Genomic DNA, 17,365 nt, shown 5'->3' with positions numbered 1-17,365 from the left:
AATCTATATATGAAGTTATGAACTCAAATGCAAACTCTTTTGATTTTCTTTCTTCTTTCCATTTTCTAGAACACGTAACTAACGACACCGTTCAACGCCGACACATTGAACAAGACAGGAGTAGGAATTTAAGAAATAAATAAAATAAATAAATACTCTATCTATGATGCTACCTGGCGCACGTTAGAAGAACTGATGTGCAAATCCAAAAAAAGCACCAGCGTGGTACAATCCAAAAACCGCAATCGGAACCACCGATCACCGTCGTCTTCCTATTCAGCGCCACCGAGCACCGCCACCGCCACAGCCAGTGAAGTCCCTATCACAGAATCAAGAAGCTATATCTTCAATTGGTCAAAATCCTCTTCCGTCTCAAGCCGCGCTTCTCTCTCTTCACTCAAAGAATCTCTCCCTGAAAACCCTCTCATTTACCACTACTCCGAGATCGCCACCGCTACCGCTAATTTCTCCGGCCATCGTCTCTCCTCCAATTCCTGGCGATGCTCCCTCCGAGACAGAGATGTTGTTGTCTTTCAACGGAAGTTTCGCCGCCACATGGACCTCCCGGAGCTCCGTGACCGTTTGGCAGTTATCTGCCGTAGCCACCATAGCAGCGTCGTGAAACTCCTCGGAGCTTCGGTTTCAGGAAACTATATTTACCTTGTGTATGAGTTTGTTCCTGGTGTTAGCCTCACCGAGTGTCTTCGAAATAGCCGAAACCCTAGCTTCACGGATCTATCGACGTGGATCTCGCGGATGCAGATCGCCGCCGATATTGCTCACGGACTCGATTACGTTCACAATTTCTCTAGTTCAGGTTCGGGTTTTGTTCATAACCATATCAAGAGCTCTAGCATCGTAGTCGCGGAGGAGAATCTCAGAGCTAAAATTTGCCATTTCGGAACGTCTGATCTATCCGGCGAATCAATCGCCGGAACTGGAATCGCGTCGGGATCAGATTCCGGCCGGAAATTGAAAAGATCCGGTAGCAGAACCGTAAAATTCGAGGGAACGAGGGGGTACATGGCGCCGGAATTTCAATTATCCGGCGTGGCGACGGAGAAGACCGACGTGTACGCGTTTGGCGTGGTGGTTTTGGAGCTGCTGAGCGGGGAAGAGGCATTGAGGTTTGAATTGGATAGTGACGAAAGTGGAGGTGGTTATAGGAGGGTGAGTGTGGTGGAGACAGCGAGGATTGCGGCGGAAGAACACGGTGGTGTGAGGAAGTGGGTGGATAAGAGGCTAAAGGATTCGTATCCAGTGGAAGTAGCAGAGAGAATGATTCGGGTCGGGTTAGAATGTTTAGAAGAGGATCCGAATGAGAGACCGGATATGGGTCGGGTCGCGGTTGAAGTGTCGAAGTTGTATTTGGAGTCGCAAAAGTGGACGGAGAAGATGGGAAATAACATTGACTTGTCGATCTCATTGGCGCCACGATGATGCATTCATTCAGTTTATTTTATCTCCTTTTGTTTCTATTATTATATTTTTTAATCGATTTAAGTTTTGGTTTTGTTTAGTTAATTGTCACAGTTGGAGGTTACATGCCAGATTTTGTACTAATAATGTAGATAAAAGAATGAGTTAATTAAACTGACACCCCATAACTTATAATGAAATTATACAAATCACTCATCACTTTTTTACATCTACATAAACCTCCCCTAGTTTTTATACTACTTTCATTACACTGACTACTCATGTATGAGAAATAAGTGTAATCTTTTAAACAAAAAATGTTATAAATGCAATTAAGTTAAAAAAACATGATATACTGTGAGAAAAAATCTAAATGATATACAAATTAATGTATCTTTATTATTTTTGGTTACAAAATGCATCAACAATTCTAAAAAGATATTGTTTAAATCATTCTTATACTATATCGTAACGAACCAAAAATAATAAAGAGGTATCGACTCATATATTATTTGGATTTGTCTCCATAATATATCATTTTTGCTTCACTTAATTGCATTTATCACATTTTTTTTCCACAAAATTATACTTATTTATTTCTCATGCAGGGTCAGTATAATGAAAATATAAAAAATAAGGAGATTTGTGTAGGTGTAGAAAAGTATGGGTAATTTGTATAAATTAACTAAACTCATGAGATGTCAGTGTAATTTACTCTAAAAAGAATTTAGGAGGGCAGTGATAAATTTTATGTTCAAGTTTCAACCAAATTTTAGTTGAATGGAAATAGAAGGAATCACTAGTCTGTTTTATAGAATTTTTATGAAGGACTGCTTTTGAGAGTCCTTAATTGAATACTCCCATCAATTTATTCCATATTTTTGTTATTATATGGCTTTTTTAAACTTTTCTTATTTTATAATTCTAATTTAAAAAAAAAATCCAATTCTATTGCAAATAAGCTTTTATTATATTTTAGTCATCCGATGATAAGCTAAATTAATTATACTTGTAGAAAGATTGTTGAATATCAACAACTTATTACATAAAATCTTATTCTTTAAAACGAGGTGAGGGAGTAGACATTGTTTGTGGACAAGAGTAACAAATTGAGGTTTATTGGGATCGATGTTTTGGGCTTCCAGAATACAATAAGATTTATATAAAGTTGATAATCATCAGTGTTACATGGAATTTGATTGGAAAGTTCAATAGCAAAAGATAATAAAACTAAATGTTGATTTTCTTCCCTTTTTATTGATTTTTTTGGTAGAATGAGAAAAAAAGAAGAAGGCACTAACCCCTTAAAAACAAAACTTATATAGCATCTGCCAGCAACATGTTTGTGTGTTCCTCTTGGGGAGAATCTAAAATTAAGATATCATGCCACCCATTAGATGCCACATGTTTTGCTAAAAAGGCAACACGCGAATTGCCTTCTTGGAGAATGTGTTGAAGCTTTATCTGTCAGTTTTGTTGCAGCAAGTCACAAATAGTACAGATTATAAAGGAGTAGGCATGGGTAGTTGAAACTTTTTGAATGATTAGAGATAGAGAGTTGGAGTCAGTAATGCAAATAATATTTTTGTAGCCTTTAGTCTATGATATATGTAAACCACGACAGAGGGTTGTGAGCTATGCCTTCAAGTTATATGCAGTACCAATAGATCTAGAGAAGCGAATGATAAATCTGCCATTAAAGTCTCTCAAAACCAGTACGACCAAGATTTACAATAGAGCTACCATCAACATTAAAAGCTATGCAACCTTCAGGGGGACAAGTCCAATGCATAAGATGAGGATCAACTTCAGATATCGTTTGCTAGAAAAAAGCATTCAAATCATCCATTAAGCGCTTAACTTGGAAATAGAGAGAGTGGATGCTCATAAGGTCGTTGTTGAAGATAGAATAGTTACGACTTCACTAAGACAACCAAATAGTTGCAAGAAACTTGTGAAAGGCACCCACACAATTGTTTTTGACCCAGATGATCGAGTCATTATTACTGAAAAAATCATCAGAAACAAACCCCATGACTTTCCACAACTCGGCAGATGGAGGCAATAACACAAGTAGTAGAGAATAGTTTCCTTAAGATCACCACACCTGTTGCAAAAAGTAGAACGATTAATACCCCTAGAAGCTCTTAAAGAATTAGTAGGGATATAATTATGACTTATCTGCCACAGGAAGAATTTGATGTTCTCATATGTTTTAAGATTCCAGATCCAGTTCCAAGATAAAGTTAATTCCACAATCTTGACATCTTTCAGAACCCAGGTATAACCAGCTTTGGCTGTATATTCTCCATTTAGTTGGCTACTCCAAGTGAAGTAGTCAGAGACTTGAGGATGAAGCTGCAAATTAAAGTTAATAATTGACATCCTGAAGTCATCAGGCATCACAGTTTTCAAAGTGCGAAGTATCATGAGGGAAAATATATTTTATGCTCAAGTCAACATCCTGAATATCCATGAAATGCACTATGTTGGAAGGAAAGTTGTCATTTAACCAAGGGGAGTACCAAAATGAAGGGTCCCTTTTGCTAAGCCGCAAAGTGTAACCGTTTCTAAGAGAGTAAGTGACCTTTTGGATGGTATTCCAAATATAAGAGCCATGCCATTTCTTGTGGTCGAGGATCATGTCTTCGTGAATGTATTTAGAGGATAAGAGATGGACCCAAAGCTTGTGTTAGTGGTGGAGAAGACTCCAATATAATTTCCACAAAGGGAAGTGTTGCATTGCCTAGCTATCCTAACTCCCAAACCACTACAAGATTTACTTTTAGTAATTTTGTTCTAGCTAACATAGGGAATGCTCCTTTGGAAAGAAGTCCCCCAAATGAAATTTCTCACGGTAGAGTCAATTTCGTTGCACACAGATTGAAGAATAGTAGCACATTATTTCAAAATAGAGAAATCCTTGAATGAAATTCTATCTTTCATATCATCTTAAGACCATTATATAAATATACTAATAATGATGATCCACAAAGAGATTAATTCTTTTTCCTAAGGTAAAGATAGAGAATAACAAAAAATAATTATTAAATTATCTAAATAACATATTCTCATTATTCATCTAATATTTGTATACTCAACATCCCATTATTGTATTTTTTATATTAGTTCATTCTCAATTTCTAGTGATTGTTCAAGAAAACTGGCCATTGGTTCAAGGGAGGAGGGAGCCTCAATTTCTGTGTGGTTTCTTTTTCCAGTTTTCAAGAAATGTGGCCCAATTAAATCTGAATTTTTGGTGAAAGGCCCAATATATATCTTGCAGAAAAAGAAAAGCCCCAAAACCCCAAACTGAAAAGGTAGTCATTCAGAGTTTGGGAATAGAGCAGTAGTGATCATAACCTTGAGAATGTTGCAGAGGCGATTCATTTCCTTCATTTTCTCACGAAACCACACTCCCTATCCCACAACTCAAGGCAAGTTCCTACTTTCATTTATTATTATTATTATTTGAGTTTTTATTCTTCTTCTTTCATTTTATTTTTCTCAATTACAAAGCTTCTTCGCAAATCGCAACTACCTTTTTTTTTAAAATTATATCGTTTCAGTACTTATTTGCTTTTTTTTCATCTGAAGAATCCTAAACCAAGAGGCCTTAGTTCCTTCTTCTTTTTTCTCTTCTTAATTGTGAAAGTGAAACAAAGCAACAAATACAAAAGCTAAGAAACTTGTTTTAAAGAAGGGTAGTTCTAATTAGCTGCTTTAATTGCTAAAACATGCTGCAATCTTTGTAAAAAGTCATTTAATTATTAAATGTTACTAGTATTTGTTGTTTTACATAACAAAATAAGTATATGATATAACATTGTAATATGTTGTTTGATCCATGTAGCTGACTCCACCTAATCAGACATTAGCTGTTGATTGTTGTAAACATAATAATGTTAGTAATTGTTGAAGGCTTGAAGCCCAATTGGAGTACTATACATTGAACTAACGTTGGAAGTTTTTTTCCGAAAAGAATATCTACAAGTTATGAACAGATTTAACTTGCATTCCCTGCACATATTATGCGAAACTGTGAAGCGAACAATGACTTCACTAATTGCAATATGAATGAATATGATGCGTGCATAAATATTTATACTTGTATATATTGAAGAATCAAGAGGTTTCTAGTTCTCCGTCTGTGTGTGTATAAGTTATTATTAGAGTAAATACCCATTTTAGTCCCTCATATTTTTTGAACTTACCAGTTTACTCCTTCAAAACAAAAAAAAATATGGGTCAAATTAGTCTTTTTAGCATGTTTTATAATACTTGGTAAGTACTAATTTGACCCACATTTGACATTTTTTGGGGACCATTCCAAGTCTTTTTTTTTTTGTTTTTTTTTTAAGGACTAAACTGGTAAGTTCAAAAAATATGAGGGACTAAAATGAGTATTTACTCTTATTATTATTATTATTCATATGTTAATATTGTGTATTGCCAGCTTCTTGGCATGCTTCTGTTGGAGCACTATTAAACAGGTATGGAATTCATAAAGGTGTCTCAACAAATACAAATCCAATCGAACATGTTTCTGGAGATTTAGAAAATGGGCAAGCTGACAACACAAAGTCTAGCTTGAGCCCGGAAAATGTTACAACATCGGTGAGCATTAACGAGGAATCCGCTGTAAAATTTACTGCCAAGTCCAGTTTGAAAATATCCCCTCGGCACGATTTTGTTATGGTTTTCACCTGCAAGGTCTGTGAAACAAGATCGGTTAAGGCAGCTTGTCGCGAGTCATATGAAAAAGGTGTAGTAGTGGCAAGATGTGAGGGATGTAATAATCTGCACTTGATTGCAGATCGTCTTGGTTGGTTTGGAGAACCGGGAAGCATTGAGGACTATCTGGCTGCAAATGGAGAAGAAGTGAAAAAAGGAGCAATTGATACACTGAATCTAACACTGGAAGATATAGCTGGCAAAAAACCTTGAAAAAGTACAATAGGGTAGTACTGAGATTTCAGAAGAGTAAAGGAGTGTAGTTAGTGTTTGTAAACTCAATTATTTTGTCCCATGGTCTTTTTAATATTGAAAGTCGCATTCAATGAATTATCTTTATCAACTATTTTGTTGCTTACTGAAGAAATGGTTTTGTGAATTGAGATCCTTGCACATAAGCAGCAGGCACAGAGAAATAATGATAAATTGAGATATAAGTAACTGGTTTATAGTCACATATTGGTTGAATATGTATATATTTTCTTTAAGCAAGCATTTTAATCATGGTATTTTTGTTGCATCATTTTATCATCTCCCCCTCTGTGTTCAATGGAGAATGCTGCCAGATCAGTTTCTACATGGGTTGAAAGCTAATGTAATTGTTCCATTTAATGGTTTCCTCTAGAATTTTAGTACAAAGTTGATTGTTGGATTAAAAGTTTATATTTACTCTCCATAAAAATTCTTATCCAAACAAAGTTAATAAAACAATTAAAAATCACACCGGGGAGAAAGATGGTCATTGAGTGCTTATGGAGAAAGAATAGAGAAGATTGATGGAGAGTATTCCATTTCCTATGTATTGATTATGAATTCCTTTCTTTTTTTTAAATTATAACAATCTAGTCTTAACCACACTAAATAATATTGTCTACATAGACTGAAAGATGATATTTTATCATAAATGATAACTATCATAACGTATTAATCTCTAACTTATGACAAAGTAGAAGTTTGTCTCCTACTATCAATCATACTTTGTTTATCCACTTTGTTCGTGAGGCAAAACATAATTGGAGTTAACCAATAACAGAAAATCACAATGCATATATAAGGCACCAATAAAACCTTTAGATTTAGATTTAAGAGTTTACTCACTTGGTAAAGACTAGCTTTTGACTAACAGAGACAAATGTGATGGTTTTAAACTAGTCACTTAGGACCTTCTTCACTTGCTGCTTCTCAGCTTGTAATATTTGATTTAACTTTTTGTTTGTTAGAAGCCCCCAAAGGTCGCTGAATGTGGTTCATTTTGCTACAATATTTATTGAAAATTTTGGTTGTTCGGTCATGAATTTGACAATTTATTTCCTGGAAATTATATTTGGTTGTCAAAGTATTTCTTTAATTGAATTTCAAAAGCACAAACAAATGACCAGTATGAAAACAATCTCTTAAGCTTATTCCAACTTCCAACATTAAGATAAGTAACAGCATAAGGATAAGTTCAGTTTCACTATGTGGAGCATAAGAAAGTTTGGTTATCTTGAGGAATGTATTGTTTCTGGAACATGCTGGGTTTTTCTAGGAGATTCAAGAATACTCCAAATGAAATAGTTTACATCTTGAAGCAACCATTAGCAAATAGCTTGAAACATATGGATCTCGTGGACATAACCAAGCACAGTCTTGGCCACTTTTTTGTTGTTCTAAGCTTCATTATAGATCAAGTTTCTTCCTCCTTTGTTTTAAGAAATTTAGATCTGAAGTATGTAATAGAAACTAAGTGAAAGAAAGATGAAAGAACAGGCACTCGTAAGGCATAGAGGATGGAAAACTGTGGAGGAGGCGCAGACGAAGCAACATGAAATGAAGTGTGAGTGAGGAGTTGTGTTTCTGTTTCTAACCAAAGCCCACATCGCGAAGTGTGTTGGATGGAGTATTGTCAGTGCAGTATAAATATGGAGACATGTATCTAAATTAAATCACGGAGCCATGTGGTAAGCACAAAGCGAACTATTCTTTCGCCTTTTACTAAAGAATACCGTGTGCTTGCCACTTTAAGTGGCATACGCTTATTTTTGGGAAGAGTTTTCCTTTTTGGAAAACTCTGCAGTTATAGTTTTTAAACATTTCTTTCAAAATTTAAGCAGCAAGAGTTTTCCTTTTTGAAAACTTTACAGTTATAGTTTGTAAATATTGCTTTCCGTTTACTGTTTCGTTGTATTTAACGGTTTTTGTTTTGTTTAGAAAATAATATTACAAAAGTTTAGAAGTTCTCGATGTTAATTAGATATGGTTGTTGTAATATATTGTTATTCAATTTAATTTATATAATTATAATTTATTGACAAAGTCAGGAGACAGCCATTTTAATATTAATGACTGATAAACTTAGTCACGGTTGCGGTGGAAAACCTAAACAGAGAAATAGTAAATTTATTTGTTTGCATTATGCTCGTTATGTATGAATATGTCAAGGTTTGATAAAAGAATTATAGCGATGAAAACGTTATATTATTATGAGTTCAAAACATCAACACATATAATTATGAACATATTATTAAAAACATTTTCACTATTATTATTATTGGTGCACCATATAACATATTATTTGTATCTTTTTATTAGTGACTAGATATTATTTCCGAAATAGTGATTTCATGATTCCCTCCTTATTTTAGAAGTAAATGTTTTTCTGTGGCTTAATTCATTGTTACAAGCGTCAACCATCTCCGGGTACCGTTGTAATATATTTCATGATTCGGCTGTTGTTGATTAACTTTAAAAACTTTAATAATAACGTAGAGCATAAAATGACTTAAAAGATTAACTTTAAATCAGAAATTAAGTTGGAGGATAAAAGATATATTATGATGTATGAAAATAAACTCACCCTGATTGATTAAGTTGTTTGATGTGCAGCGTGAATTGAGTATTGGAGGCTAATGGAAAGAAAAGAATTTAGAATCCTGGAATATACTTATGAGATCCTCACAACTTTGCAAACAATATAGTATAAAACTCACCTTAAAAAATGGACCTTGAGTTTTCCTATTTAAAATTGAGAAAGAACTTCAAAGGATACTGTAGTGTGCTTTCCTCAAACCAAAATATAGATGTCCAACACGTCATGGGTATCATGGTGTTCAAATATTTGGTTATTTATTTTACGATTCGAGCCATAATACCTGACGTTGAGTAGTGACACATCGAGGACTCGATGATCGGGGATGCACAGTTGTATTATCCAAATTGTATCAGAATATGATAATGGAATAACATAGGTGCAATTTTATATGACTTGATGGACAAAAATATCGACTATAACAGTAATGTATACAATCTTTTTTTGTATACTGTCAACTTGCATGAATTTAGGCCAATGACCAGTATCAACACCCGAAAGTTGATCAACCATTATTGGATCATGAGAATTCTAATGTAGTTTCTTTCAAGTTTTAATGAAGCTCATTTTTTTGGTAGTTGGACTTATTTCTTCCGGAAAGTAACCATACAGAAAAATGCTATTGCCCTGGCAATTACTCCCATAAGAATGAGGATCGATATGCACAAACTCCAATCATGAAGATTATATCCACTCTTCAAAAGCGAACCGCAACGAGTTATCAGCCATACTCCTTGATATCTGCAGTATAAAAGTAATTAACTGCATGTTCAGTATCCTTAAACCTGTATTCTTATGAGTGATTCTGAACAACTATTCAAAACCACACAATTATTCTTTCCTGTTTCTTATTTTTCTTTTACCCTTTACATGAATGCTAATAATATTCTTCACAAAAAATTATTCAAAATACTTCATCATATTTGATACCAACCTCTTTAGATTCTCATGAAATTTGGGCAATCATGTATACCTTTTACCACCATTAAAAAAAATCATAGTCTTTGTTGATATATGCATTCAATATGGATGATACACTGATGCCAAACAAATCAACATTGTTTTTTGTTGAGCTATTTAAGCATAGGTAAAAATGCAATAATGTAATACATAAATAATGATCTTTGACAGATTACCTTTCAGCATTTGCAACTACAAATCCTTGTAAAGCCCACTTGGAGTAGCATAAATTAGTTATAGCCTTCATAATTTTATTATCTATTTGTTGTGTTGCAATCAGAGTCAAAACAACAGGAAGAAGTACTGCCCACTGCAAGAAACATAAAATACTTAGAAGTGAAATGGAAATACTCAATGATGAGTAAATTTCAATTGTGGGATTGGCAAAAAAATAACTTTTTTATCGGCGAAAGAAGATCTTGCATATACTCACCAGCTGGGCTGCCCCAGGTTCAAAAAGTATGGACAGTGCATATGCTATGCCAGTCACACAATATACAAGGCAGAGAAGCACAATGTAGTTATCGGCGAAAGAAGATCTTGGATTGGTGAAAAAATAGAACATAGAGAGGTATACTACAGGCTTGATCACTGTATTAAAATGATCAATTGTGTCTTTAGAAAGAAAATAAGCCAAGCTGCTCATGCCAGAATCACTCTCCCTCCAGTAGAGTAATTTATCCAAAGAAAATGATCTCAAGGCTGCTATTTTGCATAGAAGAGCTGAAATCAACAACACCAGATGAGAATAAAGCACTTGATAGTTATTATTTTAAACACATTTTCAAAAGGGTGGTTGAACTTTAACCACAAGGGTAAACTCATGCCATATCAAGAAAATAAAGTAGTAGCACATAAATTTCTAGTCTATTATGAAGGAATGTGTATAACTTACATACACCAATCACCGTATAGGTGTACCCAGCTGCACCAAATGTTTGATCACTTGATTTGGTAAGCGATCCTAAGCAGGCTCCAGCAAGTAACAAAATCAGATAGTCTATGGCTTGGATCCTAGCTTCCCGTAATCGCTGCTTCCCAACCCTGAAATAACATTACCATGGAGTAAGTAGCATGACAGAAGAAAATGCAGAATCTTGGACTATAGTAAAGTCATAGCAAGAAATGTAATTCAACCTCCAGCATTTACAAAATCCACTGGCACAATTTATGTCACACTTCTAATTAAACAAGTCAATTTATAATCCTCCAGGGAAAAAATAATCCACACTGAGGAAGAGTTCAGCAAGCCATCCGAAAAATGAAACTTCTAAGAGGTCAAAAGATGGTTTACCGTATGAGAAAGTACTTATATTGCTTGAATAGACCAGGAGTTTTCCGATTAGATACATCCTTGGATGTGAAGAAATTGAGCCGTATCTTCTCCCTCCGCACTTCTGCATTGATTCTCACATCTTGCCATAATTCTCCAGCAAAGGTTTTCTCATCATGTCCAGGGCCAGTTTCATTAGCTGAATTTACACTTAGGGACGTATCAAATTGTTCTGCATGCTGTCTCATATCATGAGGTATTGGATATCCATTGTGAAGCATCCATCTAACTGGCAACTCTTTGTAACTGAGCCCTGAGCTTCCACCAGGTACTATTATGCCCTCCAATATGTCAATGAAGTAATCTGGAGGGTTAATCCGCTCCGGGATATTGATCCCTAGGCCTGAAAAGTATTCTTCAACTTTCATCGCGGATCCATGATAAACGGTGAGACCGCCTTTTCCGAGAAGTATCAAGTCATCAAACATCTGGAATAAAGCATAGCTGAAGCAGGAAGTCCAAATAGTAATTAATCAAGGAAAGGTCATCTTACTGTTAAGTGTCAGCACATCGAAATTAAGAATTGGTTACGAGAAATGCGTATCTAACAAGGAGCAATTAAAAGAAATGTGTAACACAATAAGGCACACATGAGTTTACAACTTCCATAGAAAAACACAACCTTATTCTATGACACAAGATGGTCAAGTCAACATAAAATATAAAGAGCAAAAAACATTGTCAATGTGCAATAAGCATATCATAAAATACCTTATTTACTTGCAGGACACACTCCCCAATATTCCACTTATAAGTCTAAATTACCCTATAGTATTGACCTTATATATCCTAAATCCCCTTGAAATATTAGCTGCTTTGGTGTCTTGAATTAACCTTGGATGAATACTTTCTGAACCAACTACAAAAAATCTAGTATAGTAAATTGTAGCTGAAAACATCCCAATTATGCAAACATGGAATTAGAAGTTACCTGGGTTGATGAACAACCATGCAAATGTTCACTCCCTCAAGAGCTTCACGTCGTAGTGCTCTTAGAAGGAGCTGAGATGATGCACTGTCCAAACCAGACGTAGGTTCATCCAAGATCAGAAGTGAAGGTTCCATAACCATTTCCAATCCAACATTTACACGCTTCCTTTGGCCTCCAGAGACCCCTCGATTTTCCACGGTTCCAACCAAGGAATTCCTCACAGACTGAAGCCCCAAGAATTCAATAACTCTCTCAACAACCAGAACTCTATCTGGTTTTGACAAGTCCGCTGATAGCCTTTAACATTATAAAGAAACTTGAATAAACCATACAAAAACACAAAAACTAACTTAATAAATAATATATGCAAAAGTATTAGAAGAAAACAAGACAAAAGAAATTTTGTAGCGAGTAAACATAGATGATAATGAAAACTTAAAAGTATTGCTTCTTGCAATATTATCCAATACTAATGTATGCCCATTGGAGCTTGGAAGATAGAGCTACATGACTTTTGAAGCTTTCAGTTCAATCCAGGATTAATAATTAGGAAAAAACATAAAGGTTGAATATAAATCCAGACAAAGGAAAGTGCATAAACTTGTATGAAGACAACGAACACAATTTAGAATATCCTGCAGTTAGAATATTCAATGAAGTAATATACCGGCATTGTGCGCTGAACCAGAGATTCTCTTCCACTGTCAGGTTTCCATGAACTATATCATCTTGTGGCACAAAGCCAATAATTTTCTTAAAGGAGTGGATTGATTCATTTCTGTCATTTATAAGAATTGAACCAGTGACCAAGCACCCAAATGCCTTTCCAGCTAGAGATGAAAGAAATGTTGTCTTGCCAGCTCCTGATGGACCCATGACAGCTGTTATTCGGCCGGGTTTAATCTTTCCGGTCACACATCTCAATATGTGTTTATTTTGAGCTTTCAATGTAAGAGTAAGATCCTTGAAAGAAATCTCAATTAAAGGCCTTTTCCTTTTCTCTGTGTTGGTAGCCATTTTAATTACTCCTGAGAAGGTAAGGTTCCTGTTCTCTTGTTGCTGAGCCTTCTCTTTTTCGAGTTGAGCATATGCATACTTAAACATTTGGCTCCGAGTATTCATCTGTTTTCCCTTTGTCACATTTCCCGTAACCTTCGTATCTCTAGTTTCTGATTCTGCAGTAAAGGTGTCATTAATTTCCGGGTCATTTTCAATTTCCTGTATAATCTGCATCAAACCACTAGGCCCTTTTCCCTTTTCCTTTGATACTGGCACCGCAGAAGAACTTGCAGCCATGCTTGAAGTAGTAATAGGATATGAATGTGGCAACAATTCAACATCTCTTTCAGGAGTTGCTTGATTCAAAACCTTAAATTTTTCAAGATTTTCTGCATCCTTTTTTATCGAGAATTTGCGTGACAGCTGAGCTTGCAGCCCACTTGCACCCTTCTTAGCAGCATCTTTTGCAGCTTTCCATCTCTGGTGTGCATTCGCGGTCTTCCTCGCACTTCTAGCTGCTGCCTCTCTAGATTTGGTCACTCTCCTCTCCCTAGTTGTGAGAACTTGGTCAGAACAGTTGTAAATAATGAGTAACAAGGTACTCAAAGCCGCCTGCATAAGCATTTAAAAAGTGTTAACCTCTTCCAACATGGTCTCTCTCTATGCATGTGTATGCGTATCTATCTATGTTTCTCTATGTGACATTGTAGTAAACATTGACCATGGTTCAAAGATCATCTTTTGACATGGTGTTAAATCTAAAAAATGAAAAATAGGAGCCATAAGATATTGGAAACTTTTTAGCATATATCCACTATAGCACTTAAGTCACAAAATGTTGGGGTACAGAGAAACAATGCAATGAACTAAATGGAAGTTTTTCTGACCATATATTCCATACTCCATTCAGCTTAAGAAATAACAACTTACAATGAGCATAATTCCATATGCATGGATATTCTGGTACGCTGAGTTTGAATTACATGAACTTAACTTGAAGCATCCTACAAGATAATCAGTAAATGGTCACATAAACTCTGCATATCTATGGTAACACATTCACAATCCTTTAGCTGTGAGAATTCCACATTCATTATATCTTACTTTTCTCAGATGTGGATCCCGTCCTGCAGTAATGCCTGAAATTTCAAAAGAAAATGTTCAGAAAATTCTGAGTAATGAACAGAAGCAGCATACTTATTTATAAACATGAAACACAGGTAATAGTATAAACTTATACTCTGAAATTAACTAAAGTGGTACATTTTTTTGCTGACTAGGTACGAAATCTACGTTTTAGGGAAACCATAAAAGGACATTCTCTTCGTAAGCTTAAGCTGTTGGGAGAAGACACATCAATGATTTTATTACATGTCTAGCACGCCCCACATGCAATAGCCCTTCGAGATTGAAGCGTCGGCAATGCTGAGACCCATCTTGATCATGTGTTGAAATTCAAATATTATTGAGAAGAATGAGGGAGACAAGACACTTGATCTAAAGGCTCTAATACGATATTTTGAACCATCACTTCCAAAAAAGCTTAACTTATTGAATGCAGGAACTATAATATCTCTAACACATGAGATTAACTTGATAAGTTTATAAAGAGAAACCATGTATTGGAGCAAAATAATACCCACTACTGCATGTAATTCTTTTGGTAGTTGTTGGACAATAAGATCCGGCTGCGCAAAAGATCTCACCACTGTTACTAACATCAGACCATACATTTGCTCCACCACATGTATGGTTTGGCTGCATTGGAGGCAGTTGATAAAGATATCTGCAAAATATATCCATTGATTAATTTTATACACAATAATGCATGCAGACAACAACTCGAAAATAATACGGAAAAAGCTTAGGGCTAGAATTACAACTTACGGTTCACATATGCCAGTAGTTTTATTGAGTGTAGCAATAGGGCAATAAGAACCTAGAGGGCAAGCTTCAAGAACAACATTGAAAATCACAGAAAAAGATGGAAAAATCAGATAGATCTTTTAGAATAGATATTGACAATTATCAATGTTATCACAAATATTGTCAATATATTTCAATTTCACCACTAAATATATCTTATCATGTAAATTGAAAATGATTACAAAAATAAACATTATTTTGTTGACTAGCACAATATAAGATAGTTCCAAAAGATATGAATTAGCCAGGACATTTCTAAATCCTTGATTATGCTTAAAAGTTAGATAAATTTTGATTTCATCTTAAAGAATCATAAGGTATTTGCAGCTATCAGTAAAGAAGAGAGGATTCTAAAGATTATCGTTACACTTACGCATCATGCATGTGATACCATGAGGACAGAAGAAGCCTTCACAACATGGTTGACAGTTTGAAGTTCTTGCAGGTATATCCTTCGAATTTCTAAGATCAACATTCTGGTCTGAGTGAACACTACAGGCCCATCCTGGCTCACAACCAGGGACAGATGATGTTAAATTGCAGTTCTTGTTAGGTTCTAAATAACTGGCACTTGTAGATCTCTCCAATAAACTATCTAAGTAAAACTTCACTTCTGCCGCGGTGCACAAGCGTCTCGTAATATCTCCTGTTAAATCATCAGAACCATGAGAACCAGCAGAGTCTAAAGCATCAGCAGAATGATGCTATGTGTGAAATGAGTAAGTAAGAATGCTAAATGGTAATTGAAAGTTAAAATGTAGTACATTAGTTTTAATATCATCATAATTTTCATCCTCATAGACCAATAAGCATGCAGTACATTCTAAAAATTTATGTTCCATTAGATGTATGAATGAAATGAGAAAGAGAATGAAGGAATATTAATGAAATGGGAAAACAAGGGTATCTTTTCTTTTCATATACTATTTTTTAGAAACAAATTGGATCAACAGTGTAATTTATTTTCATGCCTCTAGTCTTGGTAATGCAAGAAGTCAAGAAGCCCAAATCAGATGAAAAATTAAATGCCTGATTCCAATCAGCATCCCTGAAACAAGAAAATTCAGTTTCATAGTTAAATCAGTATCAATTCAACATGGCGTTGGTATAGTGTTGTTAGGCTCCACTAGATCCCAGATAGACCAAAAAGTCAAATGTTTGATTCTTGGGAGCGACACTAGTTGGGAGGGGCAACTATACATACAAAATGGATTAGTTCTTTACCCGTGGAATGAAGAGATAACGAAGAACCTTATGAAAGGTCCTAGGAAACATGGATAGGTATACGGATACAACACGATCTAGATATGTTAATACAGAAAAAAGTCATAAAAATAGACGAAAAGTATCTAAAAATATCAAAGTATTTGATATAATAGTATCACAAATGTGTACAAGTACAACAACCATTTGGAAGTGTTTCTGCATCATAAAAAGAAGAAAATGAAATACTCACGGATCTTTGACACAGAAAGTGGACTGTGAACTGATTTCTTGACTGAGAACTGAGGTGAGATTGGAAAGTCTAGTATAGACGATTTCAGTAATAAAGGGAAGAACAGCAGGGTTATTAATTTGGTCATAGTCATTCATTTCTTGGCAATGTATTATCCCAATGAACAACATGCTCATAACCAAAATGGGTAGCCATTGGAGCACCCTTAAGTGCTTTGAGCTGGTGCACCTACACATGTTGTTGATTGTTCCTCACAACAAAATGGTTTAAGCCTTTAAGGTTCTGCTTCAAGAAATGTAGATTGAACATGTTGTATTCAAGACTTAAGAAAATTCAAATACCATAGTTTTAAAGATATATTTTTTGTATTCGATTTCCTTAGAAAAATATCAGTAGGACTCTTGATATGAATGTATGATTAATTAGAATAAGTATAGTTATAGTTTATTAGTTAATGATATGATTGGTTAAAGTAGTTGAGTATTTACATGTTCCAAGGAAGAGAATCTTTGAATAGAAGACACATGGGATGTTGGAACTTGGGGGTTGAAGTTGAAGAAGGGCATGATAATGGTATGGTGGGACCCTTAGGGGGAGAGTCATGAGACCACGTTCGAACGAGGTTGTGTGAACATGACACCAAATCGACCACACTAATATTTTCTCTACAAAATGGAATGCAAATATAACATAGTCGTTTTTCATAAGCAAATGTAAGTATGTTTCCTACTCAAACCATGTCTCTCATCAATAATATTG

At 35.1% G+C, this 17,365-nt stretch overlaps 3 protein-coding genes across 4 annotated transcripts; 2 read left to right on the top strand and 1 right to left on the bottom strand.

Moving 5' to 3' along the window:
• On the top strand, positions 1-1,598 carry LOC109340548 (lysM domain receptor-like kinase 3). Its single transcript, XM_019578266.1, has one exon. The coding sequence runs from the start codon at positions 196-198 to the stop codon at positions 1,438-1,440; it is 1,245 nt and encodes a 414-aa protein (XP_019433811.1). The 5' UTR covers positions 1-195; the 3' UTR covers positions 1,441-1,598.
• A 3,129-nt stretch (positions 1,599-4,727) lies between these two features.
• Positions 4,728-6,528, top strand: LOC109340549 (uncharacterized protein C24H6.02c). 2 transcript variants are annotated; one of them, XM_019578268.1, is made up of 2 exons: positions 4,728-4,856; positions 5,876-6,528. In XM_019578268.1, exons 1-2 carry the CDS (start codon positions 4,790-4,792, stop codon positions 6,364-6,366), a joined length of 558 nt encoding a protein of 185 aa, XP_019433813.1. In that variant the 5' UTR covers positions 4,728-4,789; the 3' UTR covers positions 6,367-6,528. The 2 variants fall into 2 exon arrangements, with proteins under 2 accessions (XP_019433813.1, XP_019433814.1); XM_019578269.1 differs by having other exon boundaries at positions 4,734-4,856; positions 5,903-6,528.
• A 2,931-nt stretch (positions 6,529-9,459) lies between these two features.
• On the bottom strand, positions 9,460-16,895 carry LOC109340546 (ABC transporter G family member 24-like). The gene is made up of 14 exons (XM_019578262.1): positions 16,607-16,895; positions 16,122-16,198; positions 15,524-15,796; positions 15,112-15,175; positions 14,864-15,010; positions 14,329-14,363; positions 14,155-14,228; positions 12,893-13,836; positions 12,226-12,522; positions 11,256-11,738; positions 10,857-11,005; positions 10,395-10,684; positions 10,138-10,271; positions 9,460-9,742 (listed from the first exon to the last, which is right to left on the bottom strand). Exons 1-14 carry the CDS (start codon positions 16,840-16,842, stop codon positions 9,586-9,588), a joined length of 3,360 nt encoding a protein of 1,119 aa, XP_019433807.1. The 5' UTR covers positions 16,843-16,895; the 3' UTR covers positions 9,460-9,585.
• Between the last annotated feature and the right edge of the window lie 470 nt (positions 16,896-17,365).

The sequence above is a fragment of the Lupinus angustifolius genome, unplaced genomic scaffold, assembly GCF_001865875.1.
Source record: "Lupinus angustifolius cultivar Tanjil unplaced genomic scaffold, LupAngTanjil_v1.0 Scaffold_200_6, whole genome shotgun sequence".
Classification (NCBI taxonomy): domain Eukaryota; kingdom Viridiplantae; phylum Streptophyta; class Magnoliopsida; order Fabales; family Fabaceae; genus Lupinus; species Lupinus angustifolius.
The sequence above is the reverse complement of the archived record's forward strand: the minus strand, read 5'-3'. Positions and strand labels throughout refer to the sequence as shown.

What these genes read in the sequence shown, in the direction of transcription:
- LOC109340548 (XM_019578266.1), top strand. Translation starts at nt 196, where the DNA reads ATGTGCAAATCCAAAAAAAGCACCAGCGTGGTACAATCCAAAAACCGC.
- LOC109340549 (XM_019578268.1), top strand. Translation starts at nt 4,790, where the DNA reads ATGTTGCAGAGGCGATTCATTTCCTTCATTTTCTCACGAAACCACACT. An exon ending in TCCCTATCCCACAACTCAAG is followed by an intron (nt 4,857 to 5,875) that starts GCAAGTTCCTAC and finishes GTGTATTGCCAG; the next exon opens with CTTCTTGGCATGCTTCTGTT.
- LOC109340546 (XM_019578262.1), bottom strand. Translation starts at nt 16,842, where the DNA reads ATGTGTAGGTGCACCAGCTCAAAGCACTTAAGGGTGCTCCAATGGCTA. An exon ending in ACTACTGGCATATGTGAACC is followed by an intron (nt 15,011 to 15,111) that starts GTAAGTTGTAAT and finishes TATATTTTGCAG; the next exon opens with ATATCTTTATCAACTGCCTC. An exon ending in CATATGGAATTATGCTCATT is followed by an intron (nt 13,837 to 14,154) that starts GTAAGTTGTTAT and finishes ATGCTTATGCAG; the next exon opens with GCGGCTTTGAGTACCTTGTT.